This window comes from Mustela erminea, chromosome 6 (assembly GCF_009829155.1).
Source record: "Mustela erminea isolate mMusErm1 chromosome 6, mMusErm1.Pri, whole genome shotgun sequence".
Classification (NCBI taxonomy): Eukaryota; Metazoa; Chordata; class Mammalia; order Carnivora; family Mustelidae; genus Mustela; species Mustela erminea.
This window is the reverse complement of record NC_045619.1, coordinates 2,817,639-2,845,221: the sequence shown is the minus strand read 5'-3', so window position 1 is coordinate 2,845,221 and position 27,583 is coordinate 2,817,639. Positions and strand designations below refer to the sequence as shown.

The window sequence follows — 27,583 nt, the reverse complement described above, 5'->3', positions numbered from 1 at the left end:
GTACTGCTTCCGCGGCCCGCGAGCCGCTCTCTGCACCCTCCCCCGAGGCTGGCTGTGCTTCCAGGCTGCGGCGCGCATGTACAGAAGGACTCAGTGCGCGGCCCGGGGGGGCTCCGTGGGCTGAGCGTCCGACTCTTGATTTCTGCTCAGGTCATGATCTCAGGGTCCTGAGACTGAGCCCCGGGTTCGGCTCCGTGCTCAGCACGGAGTCTGCTTGTCCCTCTCCCTCTGCCTGCTCCCTGTACGCTCTTTCTTCTCTCTCATAAGTAAAATCTTAAAAAAACACTCAGCGCATCTGCACTCTACTCTTGTTCATCTTCCCAGACTGATTTATTTACCCAGGAGAGCACCTGTTCTTCTCCGTGGCGGTGTCACAGTCCGGCGTGCGGATGTAACGGTGTTTTAATCATCCCCTGTTAATGGACACTCTGACTGATTCTCGTTTTTCCTAAGACAAGGCTCAGACGAACACCCTGTGAGTCATCCCTTGCAGATGTCCCTGAGGAAGGGATTTCTTCAAGGGAAGCTGCTTCTCGGACGTCATCCACCTTTCCACATTAACCAACCAGGGGACACCGGGCGGCTTAGTCGGTTAGCCGTCCGACTTCTGGTTTTGGCTTAGGTCCTAAGCTCAGGGTTAGAAGTGGAGCACTGTGTTGGGCTCCCTGCTGGGGTGGACCCACTTAAAATAGAAATAGAAGAAACAATTCGAGCGAGAAAAAGTTCTCTTCATATGCATTCTGACCAGACGGAGAGAGTAGCTGCTCACCCGAAGGCTCGTCAGGACTAGGTATTGCTCATTTGAAACTGAATGTAATTTGTGACAGATTTTTTTGTTCTAATGATGTAGTTCTTTAATCACCGTTGAGAGTACGTGCCTATGAAGATGGGCATTTCTTAGGAATGGCTCCATGTATTAGCCATGCTTGGTTCCTCTTTTGTGAATTCTCCATTTTGTATAGATGGCTCATTCTTTTTTCTGTGTTCTTTCTGTATTAGTGATGTTCACGTTTTTGTATTGTACGTTGCGGGTATTTTTCAAGTCTGTCATATTTAAAAAGATTTTATTATTTATTTGAGAGAAATTTATTTATTTCGAGGGGGGCGAGGCAGAAAGGGAGGAGCGAAGCAGGAGCCGCACGGACACGGGGCCTAGTCCCCCGACCCTGCGATCGTGACCTGAGCCGAAGGCAGAGGCTTAACTGACTGAGCCCCCCACGTGCCCCAAGTCTGTCATTTTTTTTTTTTTTTTTAGTATTATGGTGGCTCTCACCATAGTCATTTCAAACTTTCATACAGTTTGTTAATCTTACCTGTAGTTCTCAGATACGTGATTTGCCAGGAAGGCCCTTCTCCCATCAGAAAATAGCTAAATACTCATCTGTGTTTTTTTTTTTTTATTCACTTGACAGACAGAGACCACAAGTAGACAGAGAGGCAGGCAGAGAGAGAGAGGGAAGCAGGCTCTCCGCTGAGCAGAGAGCCCAATGTGGGGCTCGATCCCAGGACCCTGAGATGACCCGAGCCGAAGGCAGCGGCTCTAACCCACTGAGCCACCCAGGCGCCCCTGCTTGTGGTATTTTTATCCCTCCTTCACACACACACGTGTCCACGTGTCCACACGTGCACGCACACACGCACTGTTTAGGTCTTTGGGTCTTTACTCGCTTAGAAATAGTTTTCATGGGAAGACTCAGGGTCTGATTTCCTTTTCCGGAGACCCATGGCGTCCTGCTCGGACGGGCCCTCGATTTGAGAGGCGGCGGGACTCCTGCGTCGGTGCAGGTGGATGCGGCCGTTCGTCTGCACCCCGAGCTCCCAGCCTGGCCTCGCCCCCCGGGGCCGGGCTCTCAAGCACTGCGGCCCTCGCCTGCTTGCTTTGCAGGGGTGCGTCCTGTCCCGCGCTCCTCTCCCAGTGTGACCGGCTGCTCTAGGCCTTTGATTTCCCAGAGGCGCTTCATGTCCCCTCGCCAGCTGCAGGACACACACGGTACAGCCCAGCGGCGTCTCCCGGGCTTGGCGCCGGACAACGAGAGCTTCCGCATGGCGGCGGACAGCTTGTGGTGTCCGGTCCGGTCCGGGCGCGGGGTTGGTCGCGGCTCCGCTGTGTGCGGCCGTCCTCCGAGCCGCTCTCCCTCTGCCCCGGCTTCGGAAGTGGCCCATCAAGTGTCTGCTTGTGACCACGGGCCCCTCTGATCCCTTCTTCACCTGGTGGCCAGGGCTTCCTGTCCGGTGTCCCGTGGACTTGGGAATGTCCCCTTCCGGTCCCCGTTCCCGCAGTAGTTTCTCCTCATCTGTGGGTCTTTCCTCGGTGCGCATTTCCTCAGGGAAGGCTCCCCGGGCCGAATTTCCTTCCCACCTTCCCCGGCTTCTGTCCCGACGCCGTCCTGCACCGGCTCGCAGTTCTCTGCGCATCCGATGCCCTCGGCCGCGCCCTGACCGCTGCCCCCGAAGTTCTTCTTAGTGTGTGGGGGGTGCTTGGGGTTTCCTGTGTGTCTCCATGTCCCCGAGTAAAAGCTTCAGTTTGCTTTCTCTGGGAGTGTCCGTTTTTCCGTCAAGCTCAGGTCTGTAAGAGTTTGCTTGTTTTGCTGCTCGTGGGGCAGAGCTGTTGATTTGGGAACGTTCTGGTGTCTGCCGGTCCTGCCCAACTCAGCCCCCATTGCCGCCTCCCTGCCTGGGCTTCCTCCTCGGGCTGGGTGGGGGCTGGGTGGGCACAGCAGCCCCAGCCTCACGTCTGACCCTCACAACCCGTCGAGGAAGCAAGAGATTGTTGCCCCCGGAAGATTTCTGAAGAACCAGGAGGGGCTTTCTCCTCGGTGGCCCCCAGCTCCCCTGCTGTCTTCTCCGCGGCTCAGATCGGGTCCCAGGCCCATCGCGGGGTCCCTCATGGGCGAGGGCGGGGCTCAGCTCTGCGGCAAGCCATCCGTTCCAGCTCTGGTGGCGCGTTCCGCTTCCCCTGGGCTGACCCCCTCAGGACCGGGCTGTGGGGAGGGGTGGCGGGGTGGGCTGTCACTCTGTGCGACTGGGGTTCTGCTAGGAAGGTGGAGGGGCAGACAGGCCCCGGGGAGAGTCTACGCCGCACATCCATCAGAACGGCCCCGTGACTTTCCCATCAGCCCAGCCGATCACCCAGATGTAACTAGGAGGTGTCCTGACGGGCAGCTGTGCTTTCATTCCTGGAGTAAATCCCGTGGGCCCGTCTCTGAACATCTTGTGCTTCGATATGCGCGGATCTCGTTTTGGACCTTTTGTCCATATTTGTGAGTGAGACTCGTCTGTGTCACAGGAAGCTCTTTTAGTAATGGGAGTGTCTACAGTGGAAAGAATCTGGGATGTGAAGGTCACTCAGTTCCTGGGCTGCTGTGGCCGTGTCACCTAGCCTCTCTGAGGCTGCTCCTCAGTGACACGGCCGGGACAGCCCTGTTGGTCTCGGGCTGCCGTGGGGAGTACATAGCACCCGTGAAGGCAGCGGGTTCAGGCTGAGGCTGGCACAGACCCAGAGCTCCGTCCCGGACGGGCGTTCAGGACACTTGTTTGTGAGCTGCTTCTGGGAGGAGATAGGGTCGGAGAACGCTAACAATGGAGATTTCTCCCGGCTTTCTTCCTGTAAACCGTAATCAGAAAACAGCCTTGTGCAGGAGGAGAGGCCCTGGGAACATGACGGTAAACATTACATTATTGGTGTTCAGATATTAGGTTCCTGCTCTTCATAATATCCTCAGGGTGCGGGGGAAGATTCGCTGTTTTCCGAGATTCTGCTGTAAAGTGCGAGTTATTGCTGGTACCGTCCCCCGATTATTCTGTACTTATTTTACTTAGACTGTAGTAATTGGAAAAAGATTAGATGTCAGGACTTTGTATTTTGTTGATTATATTACCAAAGTCTCTTTAATCGTTTCTTTTATGCCTGGCATTAATCATGAGCTCCTGTTAGAAGTGCCTAATGGTGGATTCCTAACTTCAAGGAAAGAAGTAATTACTTCGGTGTCTGTGGGATTGACTGAGTGTTGATATACCTGCAAATTGAAACGTGTTCTCTAGCGTTCGGGGCACCGGGCTGAGACACTGGGGAGGCACACAAGGTCCGCTGGACGGCAGGGGCCGGTCCCCTCACCACTGTGTCCGGGCTGAGTCCTCTGGTGCCCTCGGGTGGCTCCACACCGGCGGCTCTGGGCCCCTGTGCCCCTGGCCAGCCCTGCACCGCCGTGGGTACTTGTGGGGACACTGTATTAGTCTACCTGGAACCACATGGCGCAGCGTGAAGACAGGCGTATCTCCGTGACACAAGCTCTTCCAAAAGCAGCCCCGAGCGAAGCACCTCGTGTTCGCAAGCAGTGAGTGGTGAGGGGGAGACGGGGTGCAGGAGCAAGGGCGCCCCGGGCGGGTGTTGGCTGTGGGGACAGGTGCTGGTGGGGGCAGTGGGAGGGAAGGAGGGGGTGTATGGAGGGGAGCCGTGCCCCTGGGCCTCAACTGCCCCAGGGAGGAGGGTGTGCGGTGCCCTGCCTGTCCCGTGGTGGCTCTGGGGACACTTGCCATGCGTGTAGCCACTGCGCTCTCCGTGTGGCTTCAGTGTGGACACTTAGCTCCGCTGGGATGGAGGTCGCTCGGCGTCTCTGGCGTACTGAGAAATGTACGAGGAACCTGAAATCCTTCTCACTTAGCCTCGCTCTGGTTTCATTTATGAGGCCCCTGTTGCCGCCGGAACACTGACGGAGCGAGTCCAAGCCTCGTGGGGAGTTCGCTGTTCGTAAACCTTGTTTTCTTTGTCCCTTTCTTGTCCACAGAGGAATTGCGGAAGTTGAGCTGGTCCGGAATCCCGAAGCCGGTTCGTCCGATTACCTGGAAGCTGCTCTCAGTAAGTGTCCGGGGGCCTCCCCCAGCGCAGCCTGGCCCGAGTGTGGCCCTAACCCTCACCCCGTCTTTGCGGCCGGGATCTGGGCCTTTGCCTGAGCTCAGGTGACATTTCCCAGTCTTTGCTTCATTTCAGGCTTGGTTTGACAAGGCCGGCGGAAAAGGAGGGTACGTAAGTATCTGTGGCAGCTGATTCTTTCTCTGGTTTTGTTATTCTAAAGTCTTCGTGATAGTCCCAAACCTGTGATAGAGAAAGGGTCCATCTTAGAAGACTTTTTTAATTCTTAGGAATCCGTCACAGTGAAGTATGTTTGACCAGTTTTTTGGTTGTTTAATGTACTTTAGTAGGGATTTAAGGGGAGAAATGGGTGCTTAAGTGTCTGTGTTTCCATGATGGAGGCTGGGGTTCCGGCTCCTTACTCGGCTCTAAACTGCCCGACTGGGGACACGGCTGGAGAAGGCCCGGTGGGCGGCTGGGGTGGCCGTGGTCTTCACTCGGGTTTGCACCGGAAGTGAGCTTGGCCCTGCTGAAAACTTGGGAGTAGTTTATAGACAGCATTTTTCTCTTTTCTTTCTTAGATCATTTTTGGAGCTAAATCAGTAGGAACTCGAAGTGTTTACTCTGAATTGGGTCTGACTTCCAGTATTTAAAAGACTTTCTTGCTAATGAGTCTTAATAAATTTGCAGCTTAGTATCTCATAATCCTAAATGCAGATGCCTCTCAACAGTGAATATTTATTGATTAAATATTCTCTTGCAATTAAAATTAGACCTGCTACAATTGCTTATGTTTCTGTTTGGTGTCTGTTATTTTAAGTATTCATATCTACTTTTCCAAATGTCCTCTACGATAGCTTACAAGCTTTTTGGTAGAGCTGTGGGAAGTTTCGACGATAATTTGTTTAAGAGCTTATAGTGCAGTTTTGTGTGTATCTGGGTTGTGCTGCCTCCGGGTGGGAAGCCTTCACGAATGGTTCTGTCCCGTTCCTTTCCTTCGGCTCTCAGTCTGTCTGCGCTGTCCTTGAGCTTCCCTGTGTGCGATGCCCAGTGGCCGGCTGGGCAAGCGTGTGACCTGGGATTCAGTGGGCAGGGGGGCGGAAGGGGGAGCAGACGGACGCTCTGCTCTGTTGGTCTGAATGGGAGGGCGGGTGCGGGCGGGCAGCGTCTGTCAGGAGTGTTGGGGAGGCAAGGGAAGGGACGTCTGGGCGTCTCAGGCACGTGTGTTCGTGTAACCCGTTAACTGCAGGGGCCCCTTGCCCCAAGACAGGGGAATCAGATCCCAGGCATCCCTGTTAAGAGGGGCTGGGGCAGGTCAGGGCTGCCGTATGGGCTGGGATGACAGGCTTGGATGACGGGGGGGGGGGGGGGCACAGGAGGGGAGCAAGGGTGGCCGCCGAGCAGGGGCGTGCGTGCCGAGGCGGAGCTTCCCCTTCGCAGGGTCCGCAGGAGTGACAAGGTGGGAGGCTGGGGACTGGGAAGGACAGAGATGATCTTGTCTGTTCTGGCCTCTTTTAGGCTTGGGTTGGTGGATGAGTTAAAAGGAAGTACTGGGGTCCATGAGCAAAAAACCTGTCTTTCCAGAGTGGCCCGGGGGCAGGGAGGGTGTCACCAAAAAAGGGAGTCGCGGTTCCCGGGCAGTGCAGACTCCTGTGGATGGCAGGCCAGGCTTCTCGGGGAAGGGGGGGGTGCTTCTGGAGCATCTCGAAGGATGCGTCGGTGTCGTTGGGTCGGGGAGATGGGGGAGGGCGTTCAGCCTGTGGGATGCAGCTGGGGTTGGACGGGCAGGAGCCGGGGTGAGCTGGCCTCCAGGTGGCAGACGGACTGCTTAGATTAGGGCGGGGGTGGGGAGCTGGGGGTGGCTAGGGACAGGAGCAGGTCAGGACGTGAAGGGCTTCAGTGAGGGGCGAGGAGGCTGTGGGAGAGCCGGGACCCTCTTGGAAGGTCTTTTGGCTGGTGCCTTCATTCATTCATTCAGCATTTCTCCAGCACGTTCTGTGTCTCTGGCACTGTGTTTGGTGCTGTGACATAAGAAGGAAAGAGGACCAAGTCGCTGTTCCTTATGCGGCCTGCAGAAAGAGAGGTGGTGCCTGCCTTTCTCTGTCTCCCCAGGACAGACCGGGGTTTCACCACATGGGAAGGAGCCCGTTCTCTCAGGAGAACTCTCTCCCTGCTCACCCCGGGGCTCTTCCTGGGCCTTTTCGCTTGTCTCAGAGCTTCTGCCCATTGCTTGCTGTGCACTGGGCTGTGTCCGCGCGTGGGCCCCCTGCAGAAGCGGGATCTCTGAGTGCAGAGCTGCAGGAGCAGATGGGTTGGTGTCGTGACCCCAGTCTGGCACCAGGAGGGGCCTGTCGGAAGGAGGCGCTGGGCAGCTGGGACAGGGAAACCCCGGGCAGGGAAGGAGGGGCAGGTGGGTGGGACTCAGGCTGCCACAGTAGGAAACTGGCTGCTTCTTCAGCACTGTGCTCACTCCTCATTCAGGGGCGGGTGCTCACATGCCTCCACAGTGCTCTGGGCCCGCACCCGTGAGCCTTCAGATGCCCCCAGACAGGCCGGGGAGACAGGCCCGTGCACAGTCATTCTGCACAGTGCTGTATGCCCCGAGGGTAAGGATGGGCTCTGGGCATCCAGGGGCAAGGAACCCACCAGGTTGAGGGATGTGAGTCGAACAGGGGCATGGATCGGCTGGGAGGAGGAGGTCAGAATGGTGGGGACTGTCATCTCCTATCCGCTAATGCGGACCCAGGAGCGTCCGTCTAGCTGCTGCTTCTCTCCTGGTTCTTCCCAAGCAGACGTCTTGAGCACATTTTCTGTAACAGAAGATTTGGGGAGCACAGTGAAGGATGCTAATCAATTATTTCTGATGTGGTGAGTGTTTGCCCTGCATCTGCCCTTGGCCACAGGCCCTTTGCGAGTGCTAGGCCACAAAAGGATCTTGGAAAATGGTGGGGAGAAAACGCAGCATGCATTTCAGGGTCATGGAGAAGGGTCCCCCAAATTACGGTCACCTCTCAGTCACTCTCGGACTCTGAGGCTTCATATTCCTCTCTCCTGGGGAACTTTTGCAGATCTTGGTGTCTGGGCCCACAGAACACATTGGAGCCTTGGGGGTAGACTGAGGCATCAGGCTTTGTGCCGATTGCAGACTGCCCCCGGCTGGGTAGGAGCGGGGGCGACGGAAGCAAAGACAAAAAGTGGTTTTGGGCTCTGGGCTGCCCCTCTTGACTGCAGTATTTTCATTCTGGTTGCACGTCAGTGTGTGGGGAGCTGGGGGAACTACTGATCTCTGGGGTCCCCGGGGATTCTTACGTGTGCCCAGGGCTGGAGACAGCTGTTCTAGAACGTGTGGGTTCCATGTGGGGCAGGGCAGGGCATGCACTGACCAGCCAGGAGATAGGACCCACTGAAGGCAGTATGCCTGGGCCGAGGTATCTAGCGCGTACTGTCCCAGAGGCTCGGCCGAGCCGGTGGGGCGGGTGGCTCGGCGCAGCCCTTCACTTCTGGGACCCTGAACCCAGGACCGAGGAGAATCTGTCATTTGTCCAGTTGAAAAAGGCAACTGAAGCTGCACTTGGAAGGGAGTCTGCCACAGGACCCGGTGAACTGGTGACTTTTCCCCCGTTGGTCCACGGTTCGTCCTTAGCGCGATCTGGTGGTCTGTTGAAGGCTCTGTTCTTAATGGATGAGTAGGAAATCTTCCTTAATGGAGAGGGACGGGAAACCTGGCTCTTGTCATTTACGGAGGACTAACATGTACTCTGGTCCAGGACGTGTTGTTAAACCACCATTAATGCGATTCAACATCTAAATTCCATGCAAGCACAGCAGTAACTTCTTAGAAATGAGTGCTGTAGAAAATCGCATTTTTAGCTCATTTTAAAATAACTATTTCAGAAACATTGAACAAAAACTAATTAAATGTCACATTTATGCTGGTGAGCAGAATGGTTAAGAGTGGTCTGTGAGGTGCTGGCATCACCCTGTTTTCTCATGGTGTGTCGAGGGGGGTTCACACTTGACCCCGCGGTGGGGAGCCCCTCGAAGCGTGTGTCACGGGAACACTTTTGATAAAGTGTATGCAGGTATTATTGTTTTACATTTATGATTAGTGTTTTTATAGCATGCTAATATGGCAATTAAGTTTTCTGTAGTTCTGTCATTTAGAATTCATTGCATACTTGAATATGTTTCAGTCGCATAATTTCCAGTCTGGCTTAATTATCCGAAGGCCCCAACTTGCACACATGTGTTTTCCTTTAGGGATGGGAATATCAGGAGTGTGTGGGGCTTTTATTGCCTCTGTTCCTGTTATGACATCCTGGCCTTTTAGAATTTCTGTTTTTAATAAGTGAAGTTAAAATCTGGGGGTAGGGAGAAGGGGTGAGTCTTTGTTCAGGGTCACTAAGAAGCCTGTGGTGGCACCACGTGTGATGGGCGGAAGGCTGCCCACACTGTCCCAGGCTCATACCCTTCGCTGCCCCACAGCCCTGGGTGGAAGGCGGCCCGGGCCTGGCACGTGGGTCCCCCACTGGCTGCTGCACATGTGTCCCCGCTCCTCACCTGCCACTGCTCTGGCCTTGCCGTGAGGCAGCCTAGACGTGCTGCCCGAGGCGCTCGACGCAAGCGTGTGACCTTTCTCAGGGTACCTGCTGTGTTTCTCCCTCGGCACCGCTGTGTTCTCCAGCACCAGGGCCGACTCCAGACTGATCCAAAACCAGCCCAGAACTGCGTGCTGATACTTGTTGCACGGTAGCTCAGACCTCTTCCTCCGTGGGCCCCCAGGGCTGGGGCGCTCCTGGGTATGGTGGTCCCACGGCACAGCACGGCAAGTCTGCACCGAGTATCTGTGCTGGGCCCTGCGGGACTCTGAGCGTGGGGGGCTCGGCGGGGCGAAGACCGCACAAGCACAGGGCAGGAACTCCAGCCCGCTGGAGCGCAGGGCTCTAGCTCAGGGCTCCAGCCGGTGCATCAGAGTCCTGGAGAAGCTCCTGGAGTGGCCGGGGGTGGGGGCGGGGTGGAGAGGTTGCCAAGGTCAGAGTGGTGCCTTGGCGGAGGGTGGGCAGGTGCAGCAGGACGTGTGCTCCAGGCTGGCGCACCCCGGGAGAGGCGTGCACTGGGCTCCATGCCTGTGCGTGGCTGCGGTGCTGGGAGCCGAGCTCCTGGGATGACGGGCGCGTGCCGCGACCACCCGTTCTTGGGCTGCTCCCACGTCGCGGGGGTGGGGGAGGCACCCTTGTCGGGGAACGGCTGCCTGCGGGCCCTTGCACACAGACTGGGAGTGGGGGCAGCCCTGCTGCCAAGGTGAGGGGCCACTCTGCTGCTGCGGCCTAGGGCGCACAGGGCTCTGTTGCAGCGGCTCAACCACGCCTGCTGGCACCCAGCAGCCCGCCTCTGAGCCCCAGGCCCAGGGAGCGGGAGTTCAGAGAGAGGCCCTGACCTCGGGAGCCAGAGCCGCTGGCGCCAGTGTGGGGAGGGTGTCTGCCTCTGGGCGGGGCCACAGTCAAAAGCCTTGGCCGCTTCCGGAGCTCCCTGTGCGGCCGCGCTCCTGGTGCCCCCGGCCTGCGAGGGTGCGGGGGCCCTGGGACTCACACGGAGCTCCGATCGGGGGGTGTGCGTAGATGACTCCATAGGGTGGGGACTTGTTCCCTGAGTTTCTGTGAATTGAGCCAGGTGCCCAGAAGAGGGCTGGCTGCGCTGTGTGCTCAGGCCCCGTGACCCTGGGTTGCTGACGAAACTCCTGAGCCTTGTCCTTGCTCTGAGTGGAATAACATCCGTGGGCCCCCGAGCGGGACTGACGGCCGTGCCGTGTTTAGCCTGGTGCCTGGAGAGCAGCCTGGCTCCTCAGCCTGTGGCCGTGGCGACTTCAGGACGGGTACGTGAGTTTCTCCAGGAGATGACGGGCACTGGAGGTAGCGGCAAGGTCAGGTAGGCACAGTGGGTCCCGGTGGTTCCCGAACCAGTGGTCTCCGAAGGCGTCCGTGATGTGATGACACTGTGTCCTCTGTCAGGTCTCACCGGCCCTGGAGTGGCGGCCCCCCAGCAGGGGCAGGGCTGGGCACCTGACAGAAAGAGCGGCCTGTGTTGGGTGATGCGGCTGCGTGTTCCGGATGGAGCTGGCTGCAGAGGCCTGATCGTGGAGGCACTCGGGCAGGGTGCTGGCCCCACAGGAGGTCACCACTCACCCATGGGGGGTCCGCGCGTGGTCTGAGGTGAAATGTGCGGGCACTGAATGTTGGACACAGGAAATTTTCTTACAAAGGAATGAGAAAAACTAATCATAAAGGAGTAATAAAAGGGGCTCCATTGAGGTTAGGAACTCGTCTTCATTAATGGGGAGGGCGGGGTGTCTTGGGTGCCGTCGGCCACGACGAGCGCCAAGCTGGTGGCCAGCAGCGCCAGCATCCCGTCGCCGCAGCGCTCACTCCAGCATCAGCCAGCGGGTGGGCGCCATCGGGGCAGGCGCTGGAGGCACCTCCGCTGCGGGCTGAGGCCCGGCGTGCTGCTCGAGGGCAGCTTGAGCGCGGGAGCTAATAGAACCGCCTGCCTCCCGCAGCCCGCTGTCTCCGCTCCGCGCACCGCTCTGACAAGAGCTCTTACAGCTCTACAGCTCTCCTCTCTCCGCCGACTCTCCTTCTTCTGCCTTCCTCCTCCGACAGCCCTCCTTCTAATGCCTCCGACAGCCTTCATGGGGGTGGGTGAGCCCCGCCGCCATACAGGTGGCCAGTTGAATCCCAATTCACCCCAGTGGATATACGCACTCCACCCGGCCTGCCCCTCCCCTACATCCGGGGTCCACAAGCAAGTTCTTCTGGGAGGAGCAGGCCCTTACAGGGATGACCTCATAGAGGACGGGGCGACACTTGCACACGCATTTCACCGACGAGGACACGCAGTGGCACCTGTCGGTCTTCTGGGAATTACAGATTAAAGCTCCCTTCTAACCGCGATCTCGCAGGCCCACTGGGACGGCTGAGATGAAGACTGATGGCACCGGTGTCGGCAAGGGTGGGGACGGTGGGTGCCTGCGTGGGCTTCCCGCGGGAGTGCAGTGGCTCTGGAAAACTGCCGGAGGGTCTGTGAAAGGGAGGCACAGCCGGGTGTCCTCCTCCTCGGTGTGTATCTAATGAGATGCGTACCACGGGTCATGAAGGACAGGAACCGAGTGTTTATAACAGAGTGGTAGTGACCCGAATGTCTTTCAGCGGTAGAGCGGGTTTTGTACGTGGGAACACGCAGAGCTGCTCCTAACGTGTCGCAGAAATGAGCGACTTCTTCAAATGTAACGTTGAGTTTAAGCGGCCAGACAGGAAAAACGATCCCGCTTACATGACGTTCAGAAGTAGGCAGAGGGCGTCAGCGGCCGGGGTTCTGGCTCCAGGGAGGAGCTGAAGGGCAGTGATTGGGAGGCTCCCAAGGGGCCTCGAGACGGGGTCGGTTCGCGGTGATTCCGCACACGTTCTGCTTCGGTATCTGTTTATTAAGGAGAAGCTTAATGGTGTGACCCAAATGTGTTAAAACAATTGTGTGCGAGAGTGTAATTGAGAACAGAATAGATGGTTATGGAGGGGGCCTCCAGGAAAGAGGGGAACAGAGGCACCCGCACAGCTGAAAAGTGGCTGGTTTCAGGCCCACGTCACGGTCAAGGCCATGGCTCTGAGCTCAGCTCTTCACTGTGCACCTGCAGCCTGTGCTTCTGCTGAGCGGTCACAGGGTGGCTGCCACAGCTTGTCTCTGTGCCTACGCTTTATTAGTATTATTAGTATTATTATTATTTTAAAGATTTTATTTATTTATTTGACAGAGATCACAAGTAGGCAGAGAGACCGTCAGAGAGGGAGAGAGGAGGAAGCAGGCTTGCTGCCGAGCAGAGAGCCCGATGCGGGGCTCGATCCTAGGACCCTGAGATCATGGCCTGAGCCGAAGGCAGAGGGTTTAAACCACTGAGCCACCCAGGCGCCCCTATTAGTATTATTATTAAAAGATCTATTGACTTATTAGAGAGAGAGCATGTGGACTTGAGCGGGAGGGGCCGAGGGAAGGAGAGAGAACTCAAGCAGACTCTCTGCTGAGTGCAGAGCCCGATGTGGGCTCGATCCCAGGACCCTGAGCTCTTGCCCTGAGCTGAAATCAAGAGTCAGAGTCTCAGCCGACTGGGCCCCCCAGGTGCCCTGGATGCGGGAGCATTTTAAAAGCCAGAAAGTACCATATAGGATCTATTTCTTCATCCGTTCCCTTATTGCTCATCCGTGGACTCGCTTAATAAAAATGTGACGTCACGTGGTGGGCGCGGTGAGGGGCTGGCTCAGAGGGGTCTCTCGCCGGGTGCTGCTGGAGCTCGGGGTGACCGACCCGCCTTGTGTGTCCGGTCAAGCTTCCGGAAGGAATCCCATCGAGGAGATGCTCGAGGGATGAGCAGGACGTGCCCCGGTCAAGCTGTAAAACATCTGGGGAAGAAACAAGGAGGGAACCTTTCTGACACGGAACAGAAGAAGCACGAACTAGAAAAGAAGAACTTTACAAGTTGGACATCATGGAAATTCAAGCTCCTGCTGTTTGAGACAAAACGGCCACAGATTAGGCAGTATCCTCATCATGTGTATTTCCTGTGTCTAGGCACAAAACTTGTGTCTAGAATATGGAGCCATAAAACGTACTAGAAGGACAAACAACCTGATTTAGAAAATGGGCAGAAGATTTGAACAGACACTTCACTGAAGAAGAGAAGCGGGGCAGACGGGCGTGTGTGTGGGTGTGTGTGTGTGTGTGTGGGTGTGTGTAGGGGTGGGTGGGGGCGCTCATCGTTCCCAAGCAGGGACATGCCGTCAGAGCCACTCAGTAGAACGGCTGATACTGTTTTTTTAAAAGGTTCTTTTTTAAAAAGATCTTTTATTTTAGGAGTTTTTTTTTTTTTTTTTAAAGTTGTATGTATTTATTTGACAGAGTAAGACACAGTGGGGGGGACATAAGCAGGGCAAGTGGGAGAGGAGGAAGCAGGCTTCCCATGGAGCAGGGAGCCCGATGCGGTGCTCAAGCCCAGGGCCCTGGGATCGTGACCTAGCTGAAGCGACTGAGCCACCCAGGCGCCCCTGTTAAGCGTCACTTACGGTTTGCTTTCCTCTTTTTTTCTCCCGCCTTCTCGTGTTCTTCTGTTTTATTTCCTAAGTTCTACATATGACTGAAATCATACGGTATTTGTCTAAAGATTTTATTTTATTTTATTATTTTTTAAAAAGATTTTGTCAGAGAGAGAGAGAGAACAAGCAGAGGCAGACAGAGTGGCAGGCAGAGGCAGAGGGAGAAGCAGGCTCCCTGCCGAGCAAGGAGCCCGATGCGGGACTGGATCTCAGGACACTGGGATCATGACCTGAGCCGAAGGCAGCCGCTCAACCAATGGAGTCACCCAGGCGTCCCTTTATTTTAGTTTTTAAAGTAATCACTGTACCCAACATGGAGCTCGAGCTCGCAACCCTGAGGCCTAGAGTCCCGTGCCCCGCCGACTGAGCCAGTCGCGCACCCCCAGAACGGCTGGTATTTAAGGAAGGACACTAGTCCGTGTCAGGGAGGGCGTGGAGCACTGGAGGCTCTCATCCACGGTTGCTGGAACGGGAGAGCGTACGGTCGCCCTGCGGAAGGTCTGGCAGCTTCCTAGGAAGTGAGACGTGCCTGCACGTGAGCCCCAAAGTCCACTCCTAGCTGTGGAACCACGAGAAATCCAAGTGCGTAGCCATGAAGACCTCAGACGAGAATATTTATAACAAGCCTTATTCACAATAGCCCCAAACTAGCACCAGCCCAGACGTTCAGCACCCAGGAGGCTGCCCGGCAGGGTGGCCATCCGTCCCGCGGAATACTGCTCCGTAAGCCAAAGGGGTCGCTGCCGGCTCGCGCTTCTGTTCGGATGAACTCAGACCATAGGCTGAGTGGAGACGGAGCCCCCCAGATGATTCTGTGTCCGTGACGTTCTAGCCCAGGCCTCAGTGCTCCCTGGGCTCTCTGCTCGCGAGTGTGGGGGTGGATGGCCGTGGGCACAGCGAGGGTTTGGGGTCACAGAGATTGCCTGTCGTCTCACTGGGCTGGTAGGTGCACAACTCTGTGCCCTCGTCCGGGCTCACGGAGCTATTTACTTAAAAGGGGCACATTTTATATGTGCTCTCTCAATAATGTTGATTTAAGAGGGAGAAACAAAGAAATAAAAAGCATATAAAACACCAGGGCGTGTGGCCCAGAGTCTGGGCCCTTCATGTCACCCCGGAGCCACCTGGCCTGTCCGGATTTGAGTTCACTTCCTGGACTGGGGCTGCGGCTGCTGGGCGCCCAACGGTCTTTGCAGAGAGGAGGACACCGGTGTAGGGTAGGTGACAGCCTGTGTGTGTGTGTGTGTGTAGTACATCCACACGTATGCACATAGGCCTCTGCTGTGTGTATGTGTGAGCAGGCACACGCACACCTGTGTTCTCTTGGCATCAGACCGTGCAGACCTCGGAATCCTTTGGGGTACACGAGGCATCGAGCCAGGGGCTCGTGTCAGACCTGCTTCAGAGGAGCAGGAAGGCTCAGCCTGCCTGGGGGCTCCGCTCTGGTGCCCGCGCCGTGGCCGAGTCCGGTGTGGCTGGCCCGGCACAGGCTGCGCGCGTCCTAGCCTCGGAGGCCAGTTCGCTGATGTGCTTGACATCTGCTTCCGTTCTCACAACTCACGCCTGCTCCCCTGTGTCCGGTTTCAGAGCGCCATGTCCGAACGGTGAATTTGGCACTAACCATGCATACTTTTTGTTTTTGTCCCTTTTCTCACCCAGGGTTACCTTCCTGCCAATGTGGACCGAAGACCAGCCACTCTCCAGAGAAAGCAGAAAGAATATTTTGCTTTTATTGAGCACTATTACGACTCTCGGAATGATGACGTTCACCAGGACACCTACAGGCAGGTGGGCTCCTCTCCTGTGTCTCATGTTATGTGAAGAACTTTAACTTGGGGATGATCGGTAGGAGGCTGTGTTCTCTCTAGCATGGCCCTGCTCGGGTCACAGGTTAGTGTTCTCATGGTTAAGCTTGAGATAAGTAATGGTGTGCTTCTAATAGTGGTATTACTATAACCATAATCGTGGTATGCTTATCTCTGGCTCCTTTTACAAAAGGGGAAAGGGTGTTTTTAATTGGAGTTTTAAAACATGCCTCTGACATCCCTCGTCAGGACCCAGAGACCTGGCTCGGGAGCGGGGGCCCCTCTTGGCTCCGTGAGCTGCTGTCCGGCCTGAAAGCTCGGGTCGATCAGAGCAGTCTCCGTGGGCTTCGTGGGCTCTGGACCCCCGAGGCACTGAGGGATGGGCTTAGACGGGGGAGAGCTGTGCTTGTCAGCTGGATTCGAGGCCACACAGTTCAGTCCATAGCAACACTGTGGCCACTTAATAGTTTCTGCTGTTTAGTTTAATGCAAAATGGGTATAATTATGGCTTCTTGAACAGTCCATTGACAGACGGTGTGTATAATGGGAAAAGTACTTAAAATTGATTTACAGTTCACAATACATTCAGAATTTGCTATTAGAATAGCTCTTTGAGGGCTTTGGCATTCTCTCTCTTTGTAATGTGTGAGAATTCAGAATGGTTTGTGTTGCATTCTTTCATTCTCTTATTTTTTTTTGTGCTGCATTTAAACAAAAGGTAGTTTTTTTTTTTAAAAAGATTTTATTTATTCATTTGACAAAGAGAGTGTGTATAAATAGCGGGAAGAGGCAGGGGGAGAGGGAGAAGCCGGCTGTGCACTGAGCAGGGAGCCCCACGTGGGGCTCAATCCCAGGACCCTGGGAACGTGACTTGAGCCAAAGGCAGACGCTTAACTGACTGAGCCACCCAGGCGCCCCCAGAAAGGTAGTTCTACTCACTGGTAGCCCTGCCTCCGTTTTCAGAGATCAACGTCGAATATTTCCTTGTGGAAATCCTACTTCTAGGTGAGGGAGCCTTGCCAAATTTTTCTGCCTCAGATGTGGGCTCGCTGCATCTCCTTGTCATTTAGGTGTCGATCTTTCAGAAGGTCTGAGGCCAGGCCTTCCCTCTGACTGATCACCAGAGCTGCTTCCGGTTGTGCGGGTTCTGGGGGAATGTCTTCCTCACAGACGGGTACGGTGGAGCTTGGGAGGAGGACGTCGTGCGTACGCGAGGACCAGGGAGAGGGCAGGCAGGAGCCCACTTCTGTTGCCCCCCAGCCCCCCGGGGCGGTGCCCTCTGCCTCGGGCCCCTCTGCCCCTCTGGCTCAGCCCCAGCCTCTCCTGAGTGGCTCCCAGGGCACGAGAAACTGATTGGAGAGATTTTGCATTTGGATTTGGTGAGGGAAAGACTGGGTTTCCTGGCCTATCTTTCCACTTCAGTGATTTTAGGGAACGGACCAATTTGCTATTGTTTTGAATGCGTTTCTCATGAATTTTCATTCAAGAAAAAGACTTCCAAAGGACGACACCAGCATCTATCTATAAGATTTACCAAGCTGTATTCTATTACGAATTTCATAAGGGGAAGTTAATTAAAAACGGGTTACATGCATCTTTATTCAGTTACTCTGATAGCTAATAAAAAGCTTCCATATTATAGCGAATTCCCCAAATGTTTCCCCATTAACATAACTGAGAACAACGGAGCCCGTGGCGGTCTGGTTGGCCCGCGGGCTTTACAGCCCTGCCTCCCGGAGCTGGACCCGGTGGGCGCTGTCTTTGCTGCTTCTGTCTGAGACACGCCGTTCCTTCCTGGCAGAGCCTGGTCTGGTCTGGGGCTCGGGCACCTGCTGTCTCCCTGCCGCCCACTCCTCGTGGTTGCCTCGCCCTCTCGCGCTACCAGGACGCGGCGGGACCGCAGGGTTGTGGCCTCCTTTCACGTCCCTCTGTGTCCTCCGTTCATGGGCTCCGGTGTCAGGCGGAAGAAGTCATGCCCAGAGCACACAGAGCTGATCAGGTTCAAGGTTCATCCGCTGTGCCCTCCCTGCTCTGGGAGTTCTGCAGAGCGCCGTGGCCTCCCTACACCTCAGTCCTATACCCGAGGAGCGGGTGGCCTGGAGGGGCCCACAGAGCCCCCTGTGCCCAGCCTCGTGCAGCGCCACCTATGAGGTTGGGCGTCCCCTCCTGCTGGCACAGACGGGGGTAGTTGTGGGGCCTGCTGTCCTCGCTCCTCGGCAGACGTGACAGGCTGCTCTTCTGTACGAGGGGACAGACGTGCGCCTGGGTGTGATGTCGTGGGGGCAGTGTTCTGACGGTGGCTCTCGAGGACGCCCTGGCACAGGGGGTGAGATCCGGCCGGCGTGCTCCAACCCCTCGTCTAGATGGGACCCCGCCCCTCTCGGCGCTGCTGGCCGTAGGCCTACTTCGCACAGCCGGTCGCACGCACGTCTCTGCTTCCTTGGATCGTCCCCGTGTTGCCCGGAGCGCTTGAGGCTGATGGGTTCCCAGGTTGCTCTCGTCCGGCTCCTTGCCTCTCTCTCCTTCCCACCACCCTTCGTTGCTGCCCGTGGGCCATGCTGCCCAAATGCCGAGTCCACTGGCCCCCGGCTCCCTCCCGGTTCTTTCCCCTGGTTGGGGGCTGCTCGAGGGAAGAGCCCCAGGCCGGAGCCCGTTAGTGGGGAAGCAATCCCCACGCCACAGCATGGCGCAGTGGATGGGGCTCTGTTGGCTCCCGTCACCTTGTGTGCTCTACACGGGTCAGCCTCTGGGTTAGGGCGGCACCTTCTAGACGAGGACACCAAGCCCCAGGGCCTCAGTGACATGGCCGGGGCTGTCGTGCTAGGAAGGTTGAATGAGGACACTGTCCTGGTCCCGTGGGTAGCGGGGTCCTCGTGCGGAGACGGGGACAGACCGGCCTTGCAGACTCCCTCTGGGCATTAAAATGTGCGCGGCCTCCTTCAGCCTCTTTGGACCTTTCTCTGGGCGACGGGGGTGGTGGCCGTGTCGGCCAGGGGTAGATACTCCTGTGGGATGTCGGGAGGCAGCCCGTGGTGCCCACTCAAGCCCTGAACGATCTTACTGGGTCGCTGCTGGCACGTGCAGGTGCTTGCTGGGCAGCGGGGGCTCTTCGCGGTAGCGCAGGGCAGGGCAGGCTGGGCTTCGCCGACACTAGCGTTTCAGGTGCTTCCTCTGGGGAGTGTCCTGGATCCCCAGGGACTCGATGAAGGGGAGAAGCATGCGGCCTGGATGCCAAGACGCAGCTGTCACCGCGGAGAACTTGGACGCTCTCGATGCACCTGAATTGCTCCCCGTGTCAGAGGCTGGAAATCAATGTTTACTAATTGCTATGGATCATGTTGCTAAAGAGCTAAGGGCCGCTCTCTTGCTAACCGCGAGGCCGCTGTTTGGTTGGGAAGCGTCAGGCGAGCCTTCAGCTGGGACTGGGGGAGCTCCATTCAGGTCAAAGCTGCCACCACGTCTGCAGCTGAGCTCGTGTTCTCAGGGTGGGAGCGGCCCAGAATCTGGAGTAAAGTCATTGTTGTTGCTTTAACTGCTGGTCTGACGCGTGCTTGCAAGGACGTTTGTTGTCTTGTAAAATGATGCATCTTCCTCCTGCATCTGCAGATCCACATCGACATCCCTCGCATGAGTCCGGAAGCACTGATTCTTCAACCCAAAGTGACGGAGGTAAGAGCCGGCATCTGGGCGTGTCCCTCTGTTGGGGTGGTGGGCTCCCCCGGAACTCGGGAGGCGGTTGGTGCAGTTGGGGTGCATGCCTGCTGCGAGTTCAGGGGTAGCCTGTGGGAACATAGTCATAGGAATTTCTGGTTGTTCTTCAAATATTTTGCGTGTAATATTGATGCGTGTAAAGGACATGGGCGTGTGCAGGTAGAGAGTGTGCTCATGTTCACCCCCATCGAGGGCTGAGAACCCCACTCACGTTGGACCCCTCGTGTGGGAGCTTTTGGAGCTGCTCCCAGTTCTCACCCCGCTCTCGAAAGGCCCGTAGGACGTGACCAGCCTCCTGACTCTGTGATTGTGCACGACCTCAGCGTGGTCCTGTGCTGTTGTGGCCAGTCCGAGTCTAGACAGCAGCGGGGGCCGCCTCCTTCCTCTGGTAGCCTTGTCCCTCGGCAGCTTGTGTTTCCCTCCGCATTGTTTTCTCAGACTCCGTCGATCTGGTGGCCGGTTGTAGAACCGTCATTTAAATATCGTACCCTTTCTGCGGCCCTTCTCCTGCTGCTGGACGTTTGGGTGTCAGGGATCTCCTGGGATCAGGGCCTTCTAGCACGTTCTCACGGGTGCCCACAGGCAGGAGTTTCTCTGGGGCGTTGCCGAAGATAGGGACCAGTTGTGTGCTGGGGTGTGAGCCTGGGGAACCCGCAGGCCGGTGTCAGCGTGCCCCACGGTGGGCTGCGTTGCTCATGTGCTCGCCCGCAGAGTGTGAGGTCTGCACTCCGCAGCCCCGTGGGGACTGCCCGCCTCGTGTCCCTGAAGCGCGCATTCTTGTCGTGGCCTCCATCTCCGTGTCTCTTGTGCCTCACGGCATAAGCACCTCTTCCTGTATTTATGGGCTTCTCTGTTCCCGCCTCTGTGACATGCTTGATTCTGTGTTCTGCCCATTTTTCTTTTGGGTTGTTGATCTAATTTAAAAAAAAAACATTTTATTTATTTATTTGACAGATCACAAGCAGGCAGAGAGGCAGGCAGAGAGAGAGGAGGAAGCAGGCTCCCCGCTGAGCAGAGAGCCGATGTGGGGCTCGATCCCAGGACCCTGAGACTATGACCTGAGCTGAAGGCAGAGGCTTCACCCCCTGAGCCACCCAGGCACCCGTCTTGATCTTTTTATTGGCTGCTGATCTTTATATGTTACGGATTCTAAATCTTTCTCAGTTTGCGTGTCACACGCGTCCTCTTCCACGGTGGGGCCACTTCTCACTTCCTTCTTGGTGGCTGTTGGTGACCGGAAGTTCCTCGTTTTGGTGTGGTCAGACTTCTTCGTGTCTTCTTTATGGTTAGCGCTCCTGTGCTTTTCTTTTTTCTTTTCTTTTTTTCTTTTTTTAAAAGACTTTATTTATTTATTTATCTGACAGAGGGAGACACAGCGAGAGAGGGAGACGAGCAGGCAGAGTGGGGGAGAGGCAGCGAGCTTCTCGCCCAGCAGGGAGACCTTGGGATCATGACCTGAGCCGAAGGCAGACGCTTAACGACTGAGCCCCCCAGGTGCCCCTCGTGTGCTTTTCTTAAGAAATCTCCACGTACTTCACGCAGCACCTTTCGCACGTTCTCACCTGAAAGTTTTAACATTTCCTCTCCACACCTGCACGTTCCGTGCGTCTGTCACTCCCAGCTGTGCACCACGCGAGGCAGGAGTCCAGTGACCTTGCCCATAGCGTGACTGTCCGGCCTGGCCTTGTGCGTGGCCTCCACCTGGTCTCCACGTGTTTGCAGCCTCCCGTCTGGGCTCGTCCTTCTCACACTCGCACACGTGTTTCCGTGGGCTCGGTGTTGTCCAGAACTCAAGGCGCTTTCCCTCAACACCACAGTCTCCAGTGAGCCGGGCGGCATGAGGCGGGTCCCTGTGCGCGGGCGGAGCCCCAGCTCCCGCTTCCCCGCTCGGTCTCCGGCCCGCATGCGCCCACCTGAGCCTTGCGGTCACCCGGCCCCAGCGTCCGTGTGCCCCGTTGGTGTTCACTGTCCGCCGGTCGTGTGGCGGGTGCTGCGCAGAGTCTGGGGACCGGAGGGGGATGGACCTCTCCGTGGAATACAGTGTTGTTCTCACGAGCCTGTGGATTCCCCACGTGCCGGGCTGTTCCACTGTAGGTGTAGAATGTGCTCTGTGAAAGGTTTTGAGTATGTTTTCTTAGAGTCATTCTTAATTATCGTATTTTTTGTTTCTATTATAAACACTATCTCTTTAAAATGGAATTGTTTTTACATTTGAAATATTTGCTTTGCCTCTTAATTGCTCCCGTAAATGTACTTTTAAACTTTGCTATCTGTTGTTGTCTGTTAGTTAAGTTTGTTGAACACAAATCCTGGGTTATGAAAGCAAAAGTACTCCTAGATTATAGGACACAAAGGGAGAAAATTAGTCTTCCACAGAAGTAGTCATTTTGAGACAATTCTTTTTGATTGTCTGTTTTAGCAGTTGTACCTACTGTATCTGGAACACGGGAGATAACATACAGTTTCTTCTCTTTCGCTCATTTTTTTAATGGAACATAGAGTCGGCTACAGACCTTCGGTTGATTTCATTTTTCTATTTTTCCCGACACTCGACACCTTCCGTGTAGAGCAGAGCTCACAGGCTCTGGGTTCCGGAGCTGGGGTGCAGTCCGCGTGGCTGGTGTTGATGCGTCTGCTTGTCTGTGACGTCCTGGGACCTTGGTCCCGTTGCTCTGAGGTGCCTCCCCCCAGCAGCTGGTCTCTCTCTGCTACGGATGCTTTCTCACTTGGTGCTTGTGCGCATCCCCCGGAGCTGCAGACCCTGCCCGGGCGTGTGGGGAGTGATGCGATAAGCAAGGGCTTTGGGAAAGCTGTGGCCTTGGGATGGGCAGTAGGAAACCGGGTTCCGGTGTCTGGCATTGCAGAGGCTCGGCCCAGGGGTTTCTGCTACAGACAGCCCGTGGCCGACCGCACAGAAGGGCGTTTTGTCTCAGGCCCGAGCTTGCTGGCGGTGAGGCAGCTGCTCCTCTGGCCTCGGCTTCCCCCTTGCGGCCCCAGCCGGCCGCTCCGTCTAGCTGTCTGCATCACATTCGTCTCGGAGCAGGAAGGAGAAGACACGCAGAGAAGGACGTGCCCTTCCCTTTCCAGCTCGTTTGTAGAAGTCGCTCGCAGTTCTTTTCTTATTCCGCGTCCAGAACTGAGTCACGGGGCTGAACTTGGCTGTACAGACCTGGGAAAATGTCACTCAGACTGTCGTTGGTCCGCATGCCTCCCTGGAGGCCGGGGCTTCTGACCGCTTGGGCGAGGGTTGTGGCATGTCTTCCGTCCGTCCACACGTTCTCTTATTCGTTCAGCAGACGGCGCCCAGTTCTGCTCTGGTGCCCCTTCCCGCCTCCCCCCATCCTCTTCCTCCCGTGGCTTCACTGACGTCTAGCGGCCGGACGATAGAATTCGCCCGTTTGAAGTGTATCGTTCGTTCAGTTTGGATACCTGCATGTAGGAATATGACCACCACCCGGATCATGATCTAGAACATTCCCATCACCCTGAGAAGTTCCCTTTGCTGTCCGCCTCCGTCCTCGCTGTTGCCCCCGTGAAGCGCTCCGCCGCTTTCTGTCTCTAGAGTTCGGCTTTTTCAGAATTTCCTGCAGGTGGCATCCCACAGATCGCAGCCTTCCTCGAGCGGCTTCTCTTGGTGCTCAGACACTTGTCCCCTTTGTCCCATGGTCCCGCCAAGCCGGCTCCATGGTCTGCTCGTGTTCCTCAGTGTGCTTACGGGTTCGCCAGTCCCCGGTGGCCGCTCGGGCTCTTCCCACGTGTGGGCCATCGCAGGTTTGCTGTCGGCCTTCCGGCAGAGCGCCCGCGAGGGGATGCGTCCCCCCGTGCTGAGTGCCTCGCGGGACGGCGGCTGTGTGGGCCGTGTGGGGGGTCCGCTTCGTGAGAAACCGACACTCATTTCCACGGGGGCCGTCCCAGTGCGCGCCCCCGCCGGCAGGGAGCGTTCTTGCTCCGGGTCCTTGTCAACACGCGGTGTCGCCAGCCGTCTCAGTTTCTGCTGGCGCTCAGCGGTGTGCGGTGGTACCCTCCGGGGCTCCGATGTGCAGTTCCCTGATGGCTGAGGACGGTGAGCGTCTTGACATGCGCCGATTGGCCGTGTGTAGGTTTTCTTCCATGATGCGTCTGTTCCATTTTTGCTCCCTGATTGCTTTTCAGACCTCTCGCTTGCTTGTTCCCTGGGCGAGCTCAGCCTGGAGGCCCTGATTTCATGGAGGCTCAGCTAGTTTGGAGGCCTCAGGACATGCCTCACGGCTGCTAGGAAGGTCTGGAAGTGAGCAGCATGGACTGCAGGGCAGGTGGCCATGGCCTGGCCGCTCCCTGCCGGAGAGCAGGAGCACGAGTGAGGCCAGTAGCCTTGGTCAGGAGGTCACCGCGACTCCCCCAGGTCCGACAGGTCCACTATCTCCCTCCAGTGCCTCAGGCAGCATGTGACACGGAGCCAGTTTTCATGGCTACCTGTCAAAGGAACACCTGACAGGATTCCTCTTTCTCTCACCATGACCTCGGAGTGTCTGGTTTCCTCTGGGCCTTCAGATCTTTCTGGAAGGTTGTCTTTTCAGAGGTGCGGTCTCTGATGACGCTCCTGTGGGATTGTGTCTGACTTCTTGTTCCTGTGGTGACTCGCTCTGTTAGTCCCCTCTGGAGGACTTTTTGGCCTCCTAGGTTTCTGACTTTTTTTTAATCTTCTGTCCAGTGTTGAACAAAGTCGATCTGTCCTGTGGAAGAGCACGATTTCTGAGCAGTGGCCCCATGGCTGCGGTGGTGGGTGGGCGAGTTTATTAGAAGGACCGTATTCAAATACGGCCGTTGGACCTTTTCCACTGAGAAGTTCATCATCTACCGAGTGCCTTTGCCTCCGCGCTTATTACATTATCTGCCCTCTGGTTATCTGCTTCTTAGAGCAGTTTCACAAATTAGGGAAATAAGATGCTTTTTCCAATTAGCCATGCAGAAGTGATGTCTCATTACATTTCACCAGACGCAGAGGATAATGAAACATGCAGGCTTTTTAAGCCACGTTATTTATGTGCAGTTTTTAGAATTAGGGTGATGAGTTTTCCGTGGCCCTGAAGGATGGACATTTTCTAGGAGGCACAAAGCGGTGGGGCAGGGGGGTGTTCAGAGCGGGCTCCTGCCCGCGGCTGTGCACTTCCTATGCTCTCTTATGGGCACGTGTCGGCTCTGCCGCCCTGCCCGCAGCTGGGCCGGTAGTAGCCAGAGGAAGACCGCTTTGGAGGCTCTGGAGTTGGCTTTGGCCACCCGCGATCTGGGACCACATCCAAGTGGGTTCCTGGCATTTGCACATGGAGCACTCCTCAGCAGTGAGCTCTGCGTGGCCGACCCCCTAGACCTCGGCCTGAACCGGCCAGGCCAGCCCCACCTGTTCCCTCCACGGCCGGCCCGGCAGTGCCCGTGTGTTTCCCACTGCAGCCCAGAGTCTCGGTCCCATTAGACCTCGCTTGGAGGGGCAGCAGCCTGCACGCCGGTGTCTTCCGTCCCGGCTGCCTGGCACGGGTCTGTTGGGTCGACTCAGCGAACCTGTGAGTTCTCTGCCAGGATTCTGGCCGGGACTGGGCACTCGGCTCTGTCTTGTCAGATTGAGGACGTGGCCTGGGGTCCCCTTCCTCCCGCGGTCCCTGTGGTGGTGCCTGGCGCGTGGCACGGCGGCTGAGTGATGCCACGCGGACTCACACAGGCCTCCCGTGTGGGGGTTCTGTGGGTCCTTCTACAGGAGAGGTGACAGTCCTGCTGGACAGGCCTGCAGGCGTTAGGCACGGCCCGTGCCCTCCCTGCCTGCGGCTCCTTCCTCCCCGTCTCTTCACTTGGGCCCGTAATTGAGCTGTTCCCTCCCCAGGGGTGGGGATGTGTTTGTGAGCGCCCAGAAGTGCTTGCTTGTCAGAGAATTAGTTCACTAAACTCTCCTGGTGTGTGTTCTGGGGATCCGATCGCTAGATCTTTCCTTTTCTGTCTCTGTTTTTATGGTAGAACATATCAGAGCAGAAGTTCTGTGACGTTTATGTTTAGATTCAAAGAGACAAGTAAGCATTGACTCACAGGTGCCGCTGTTCGTGGAAGGAAGAGCGAGAGCTGGTGTCTGTGAGGCCCCCGTGTCCTCCCCTCGCACCTCCTGTGTCCCTCCCCATGCGCCTCCCTGTCTCCCAGCAAGCGACCATTTGCAAGTGGCCATTCTCTCGTATTTTGGTTAGCTAGTCTCTTGATTTTCTGTCTAGTTTTGTCATGTGTTTATATGCGTGCATATGTTTTTGTCTTTTTTAGTTTTCATTTTCCGATGGGATTATTCTAAATATATTCGTGGTGGCTCTTTCTGTCATAGCCCTTGGTTTGTTGCCTGGAGCTGGCGTTCGCGTCCCAGCGCCGCGTCGCTCTCCGCGGCTCGGTCTGTGTGCGGCTCCCTCCAGTCTTGCGCTGCTCGAGCATTCAGGCCATTTGCACCGGGTGCGTTTTCTCAGGGTGTCGCTGGGCACGTTCCTGTGAGTGGGGTGTGCCCGTACAGAGCCCCTTTGGGGCGTGTGTGGGGAGGGGCGCCAGGGGCTGACCCAGGTGCGCACAGGTGACACTGACTGGGGCGCTGGGGAGAGTGGCCGGCACTGTCCCTTGCCTGGACTTGGGAATGGCAGGCTGAGGCGCCTGTCCTGCCTCGGAGCATGAAGTGGTGTCCCGTTGGCCTTTTAACTTTGACTTCCTTCAGTGCATGCGGAGTCGGCTGTGTTTTCTTAGGTTTCTTGTCCGTTTGTGTTTCTTCTCTTGGAAATGCTTTTGTTCCATGTTTCTCTTGTGTTTGCTAGTCTGTTCTGTTGATTTGAAGGCGTTCTCAGTCTGTTCCGGAAGCTGGTTCTGTTTTAGATGTGGATGGATATGTGCCTCTCCCTTCTGATCGCGGCTTGCTCCTCACTCTGTTGGTGAGGAGACATTCATGATTCACCGCGGCTACTTCCACGATCGCTGCCGTTACGATCACACCTTTTTACAGCGGTTTCCGTTTTCTCAGGATTTATTTATTTGAACGAGGGGAGGAGAGAGAGAGAGAGAGAGAGAGAGTGCACACACGCGTTGGGGAGGAGCAGAGGGAGAGGGAGAGAAACTCAAAGTCCACTGTGCTGAGTGCAGAGCCTGACACAGGCTCGATCTCACAACCCCAAGGTCACGACCTGAGCCTAAACTGAGAGTCGGACACTTAACCAGCTGTGCCACCCAGGCACCCTGGCTTTTTGCACCTGAAGACGTTCTTTTTAACCTCCTGATTTCAAAGAAGTCTGAGTCTTCCAGAGTTTGAAGTTCTGCCCTTTAGATTTAGGGCCACAGTCTGTTTGGAATGGGCTTTGTGTGCGTGGAGTTGGTGTGGTGGTCTGATTTCTGAGCACCTTCCCCGCGTGGATAAGCTGTTGTAGCCCCCCTACTCCTTGGATCAGCTCGGCCTTAAATCAGGATTCCACACATAGTGCGCTCCGTCTGGGCTGTCCTCCATTCTGCGGATCTGTCCGTTTGTCCCGTGTTCTTGCTGTCCTGCAGGCTGGGCTGCCTGTGGGTTGTTCTTGTTTCTGGGGTGTTCATGGAAATGTACAATCAGCTCCTTAGTTTCATGAAAATCTCAGAAATCACATTGAATCTGCCCATCCGTTGGAGAGAATTCACGTTTTGTTTTTGCATTTCTTTAGTTCTCTGGATCTTTTATTTTTAATAGTGTCTTCTTTCTTGTGTTCTTGTGATATTCCGTAGAGGCGGCTGACTTTTGTCCACGAGTCCTCTGTCTGGCCCATGTTACCGACCACTTCCATCCGTTCTCATGCCCCGCGTGTGGATGTGGTTGAAGATTTAGAGAAGGGGATCCTATTACTTGTGAATAACGGCGGTTTCTTTTTTTCTATTTTGATACATGCTTTGTTTTGCTTTGCTGGCTAGGACTCCTACCACAGCACCTAGTATAGTCATTCCCGGCGCCATTCCTGACCATAACAGGAGGCCTGTTCCCACGGTGCCGACCTCGGATGGCCACTCTAAGCCTTACGAATGCTTTGTCGTGTGAGGGGCGGGGCCCTGCTCGGGGTGTTGTGCTTTATCCGGCCCTG

At 56.1% G+C, this 27,583-nt stretch overlaps 1 protein-coding gene across 1 annotated transcript in view; it reads left to right on the top strand.

The window, feature by feature from the left end:
* TBC1D22A (TBC1 domain family member 22A) overlaps positions 1–27,583 on the top strand; it is a 292,897-nt gene that overhangs the window by 77,071 nt on the left and 188,243 nt on the right. The window contains 3 exon segments of the mRNA XM_032345894.1: positions 4,785–4,855; positions 15,643–15,771; positions 19,395–19,457. Coding sequence (XP_032201785.1) covers positions 4,785–4,855; positions 15,643–15,771; positions 19,395–19,457 — 263 coding nt within the window.